Below are 4607 nucleotides of genomic sequence, written 5' to 3'. Positions count from 1 at the left end.
AGTTCAACCCTGCTTCATGTAAAGTAGCTTACAGATAAACACCGGTATAAAATGTCAAAGGAAAAGTCAAATGGGACGGAATGGCGGGAGACATTTGCAATTTTCCCCATGAAAGGTTCAATGAAAGCTCTATACATTCGACTCTCTTTATTTCTTTAATTTTCACACGCACACGACTATCTTGTATATTTTGTCTAAACTGTTAGTGTATGGGCGTTATTTGACTAGAATGTAGCGCTCCCCCTGTATATGTTATTTTGGATTGCTACACCATTGATGAAGCTATTCCGCAATTTTCTTTCATTGTAATGTTATATTTTTTATTTTATTGGGATCTTAAGTGCGGTTTGTTTTTTGCGGATGTTGTCTGGTGTGCATCTCATGCTCTGACTTGAAGTCCACAGTCTTGTGTGTGCGTTATTTGTGTTGGCGCCTTTCAGCGGTTCAGCCGAGTCACCGATGCGCCCCCTGGCTGGTGTGAGATCGGCGAGTGGCGACGTGGAATTTAATAATGTAACAGAAAACCACAGAGCTGTAGCTAACCCTTAAGCCTAACTTTGAAACAGAACATTGAAAGCCTAACCGCTTGACACTGTCTAGCTAACCGAATAACTCTAACCCTCACACTGTCACGGATAACGCGCATAACTCTAACGCGGCCTGACACTGTGTCACCGCTTAACCTAGATGTAACTCTGTAGACCCTGACACTGTCGCATCGTACTATTTCTATCCCAACGTCGTGAATCCCTGACGACTCGTCAACTGAATCCATATCACTCTAACCCTCACACCTGTCTAGCTAAGCGCTAGAACTCTAGCCCTGACAGCTGTCGATCGTAACCACCTAACTCTAACCCTGACACGTGAGATCACTACGACCAATGGACTCTACCCTGACACTGTCCACTAACCATAGACGCGTAACCCTGAACACATGTCACTAAGGACACGTAAAACCAACTGTCACATCCAGTCATACCCTAGCTTGCTAAGATGCCGCGCATACCTACCTGTAATATCTGGTGTGAGTTATATATCAAACTTTTTAGATAGTGTTATTCTCCATCATCTTGATTGTCCTCGCACGCGATCGGAGATCTGCAAGATGGGCGCCAGTGTTGAATGCGAACCTTAGACCATTATAATTGATAGTCTAGGTCAATCCATTTCCGCTCCTGCGTTAAGGTGTGTACATAATTGTGTGATATCACATTGCTATAAATTCTTAAGTTTCAAGTTACCTCCAGCAAATTTTCGGCTGTTGTTTATTTTTTGTTATGATTTAATGTAGCCTGACGATACTGAGGTAACCATGACGACGAGTCATTTTTTGAGTGACCGTAGACAATCGACGCGTGTTCTTTATAACCAATGACGTGCGTGCACCGCCGACAAATTGTGTGTAACCAATGAGCGATCGACATGATTGTAATCCCTTGCACTGATGACTTCTGTGGTGATGTGCCTATGTATGTGCTTCTCTGTGATTACCTATGAATCTAAATCTTGTTTAGACTTTTGAACAGTTGCTTCTCAAGTACCTCTCCCTGCTGTGCACCGCCTGTGCTAGGAGTATTCAGCCTCCCCAGTCTTCCCCCCGCCCCCAGCCCGACCCTTCCGACCCCGGCTACTTATAGTTCCGCTGGTTGTCAAAGTTCCTTTTGCATCCTCCCCCGGTTAAACTGTTTCACCTTTGTAGAAACTCTGATTTTGCTGTCGCACCTGATAACCTGACGGTGGCACCTCCGATATAGTTGCGACACACAGGTAAGCACGTCCACGCGTGTCAGGGGACTGTCCCTCCATGGGGCATGCGGTGTCCGGCCGCGACGGTCCAAGTGCTGGTCGTGGATGGAGCGACAGAGGCTGTGCGGGCAGACAGTCCGAATGTCAGGGCTTCCCTCATAGTGAGACGGTGAATTTCAGTAGAGGGTTACGCGATGTGGAGTAGGAGCGCGTCGTTTAAACATTTTCAGGTCGGACAAAAATGTGACGGAATTACATGCACATATATATACATATACACATAAACATATGTACATGCACATATATATACACATACACATATATACAGATTTATATATATATATCAGGACTCTCATGTTAGTTCCGTTACCTGCCATCAGGTGCACATTTGTTGTTCTGGACAAGCTCCACGACGGCACGGGGCCGCTGCGATCCGCCGCCGAGGCGTGGACCAATCAGGCGCTGTCGCACGGTGACGCGCCGCGGCTGCTGGCGCCGCTGCTGCTGCTGCTGCTGCATCCGGATACGGCTCGCATCTCCCTGCAGCGTACGCCCGTCGCCCCGGCCGGCAAGGTACGACGCCGGCAGCGCCACCTGTCAACGCTCGCTGACGAGATACGTCGAATAATTACTACTTGTGTGTTATATTTAATTAGATAATTTTGAACAGTGATAACTACAATAGCAGCATAGTAATAATCTACATTGAATAAGACAATTATATTTTATATAGATAATATATTACAATTAATTATAATCGGTTAATTAACTAATGTTTTAATTAATTAATTAAAACTATTATTAAACGATACTTATTTTATGTTTATTATTATTCTGATTAATTGATTTACTTGGAAGTAAACAAGGCGGTATTTCGCCGACACATTTCGCGACAGCGCATCGATATATTTCTGTGAACTCGACAGTGACGGTGACGTCACAATGACTCTGGACTCGCCGACGTTTGCAATTGCAGATGATAACAGATTGTTGGGACGACTCGGGCGATCACGAGGCAAAGATCTACGCGATCAGTAGCGTCGACGGAAACGTCATGTACCACGTTGCGAAGCCGCCGCCGCTGCCGCCGGCGCCCCCTACCGGCCGATCGTCCAGCGCGCCATCCCTCGCCTCCTACGTCTCTGACGATCCGGTGTTTCCCGTGCAGGGGGAGCCACCGTCGAAGGATCGCCACCTGGTGGGGGACATCCCTTCTACTCTGACCTCTTCCGATGTCGCACCGGATGGTGGCGCCCCCCGGGGGAGGTCGGCGACGATCGCGGGGGTCGGCAGCAAGATGGCGCCACCGCTGCAGCCGCGCGCCGCGTCCTGCTGCGACGTGTCGTCGCCGGCGGCAACGGGCGACGACGACGCGGCGTCCTCGACCGGCAGCAGCGGGGATTCTGGGAAGGCGGGGTCGGCGGCCGGGGGAGCGTTCACGGACAGCGGGGAACACGGAGAGACACGGTTCCTCACAGAAGCTGAGCATCCAGACTCCGCCGAAGCCGCGCACGCGATCGCTCGCAGCATCATCGACGAAATCCTCCTGCGCGTCGTCCCCGACGACGACCCCGCGCCGACCCCGGACCCGCCGCCTGGTGGCGACGACGGGCAGGTGCACCCGGCGCACGTTCACTTGTTGGTGTACCGCGGTACGTACGACGCGGCGCGGTGTCTGCACTCGTTGTCGTCGCTGCGCGCGCTCATCTGCGCGAACCCGCGGCTAGCCGTCTGCGCTCTCGCGACGACGGGCGCGAACGACCAGCGCCTCCTGGTGGCTCTAACCCGACACCGCCACGCCGACGAGTCATCATCGTCGTCATCGTCGTCGTCGTCGTTGAGAGCGCAGCGCCACCTGGAGACGGTCATCGCGCTGTGTCTGCGGTTTGCGCGCAGCTACTACGCGACGGCGGCGCCCCCTGGCGGCGGTCCTACGGCGGACGACGTTGCCGCGAACCGGCGCGTGCGTCTCGCCGCCTCCGAGGTGCTCCACCTGGTGGCGGCGGAGCTCGTCACGCTGACGCGGGACGCGGGGCGAGCGTTCGCTTGTTACATCGCCGACACGCTCGCAAAGTGCGGCGCGCGCGAGACGGTGCTGCGCCTGGTGGCGGCGTGCGTGCACGACGCGCGCCTAGACGGTGGCGCCCCCGCGGACGCGGCAGACGGACTCGCGGAGTCGTATCTCGCGAGTCTGCTCAAGGTCACCGCTTCGCTCGTGAAGCTGGAAGCTCAGATCGACGCCTGGCGGACGGACGCGGCTGCGGAGAACGAACGAAAGTCCGAGGCGCGCGTCGCCGCGGCGACCATCGCCGGGCAGCAGCTGTTTCTGTCGGCGGTGCTGGGCGGGTTGCGGCAGCAGCACAACTCGCATCTGCATCGTTACTGGGTTGCCGTGGTGATGGCGACGCTGCCGTATTTGGGCGCGTCGCTGCCGAGCGTCGTCACGCCGACCGTGAACCAGGTGTGCAGGAACCTGGAGCTGTTGTCACACCTGTATGCCGGCCGCGCTCACCTGATCAGGTACGCTGTGTTGTTATACTCATGCTGAGATGTACGTGCGGCGATTGTAGGCATATATTTACATGTACATGTAGGTATATGTTTACATGTACATGTAGGTATATGTTTACATGTATGTATATATTTACATGTACATGTAGGTATATGTTTACATGTATGTATATATTTACATGTACATGTAGGTATATGTTTACATGTACATGTAGGTATATGTTTACATGTATGTATATATTTACATGTACATGTAGGTATATATTTACATGTACATGTAGGTATATATTTACATGTACATGTAGGTATATATTTACATGTACATGTAGGTATATATTTACATGTAC

The 4607-nt window shown here is 52.0% G+C and overlaps 1 protein-coding gene across 1 annotated transcript in view; it reads left to right on the top strand.

Annotated features, from left to right (window-relative positions):
- LOC106808858 (protein dopey-1-like) overlaps positions 1-4607 on the top strand; it is a 35885-nt gene that overhangs the window by 12098 nt on the left and 19180 nt on the right. The window contains exons 11-13 of the mRNA XM_014811748.1: positions 2130-2322; positions 2726-3555; positions 3646-4269. Of these exons, the coding sequence (XP_014667234.1) occupies positions 2130-2322; positions 2726-3555; positions 3646-4269 (1647 nt within the window). The remainder of the gene's footprint in view (positions 1-2129; positions 2323-2725; positions 3556-3645; positions 4270-4607) is intronic.

The sequence above is a fragment of the Priapulus caudatus genome, unplaced genomic scaffold (assembly GCF_000485595.1).
Source record: "Priapulus caudatus unplaced genomic scaffold, Priapulus_caudatus-5.0.1 Scaffold310, whole genome shotgun sequence".
Taxonomy (NCBI): Eukaryota; Metazoa; Priapulida; class Priapulimorpha; order Priapulimorphida; family Priapulidae; genus Priapulus; species Priapulus caudatus.
This window is presented reverse-complemented; position numbering and strand designations above follow the sequence as displayed.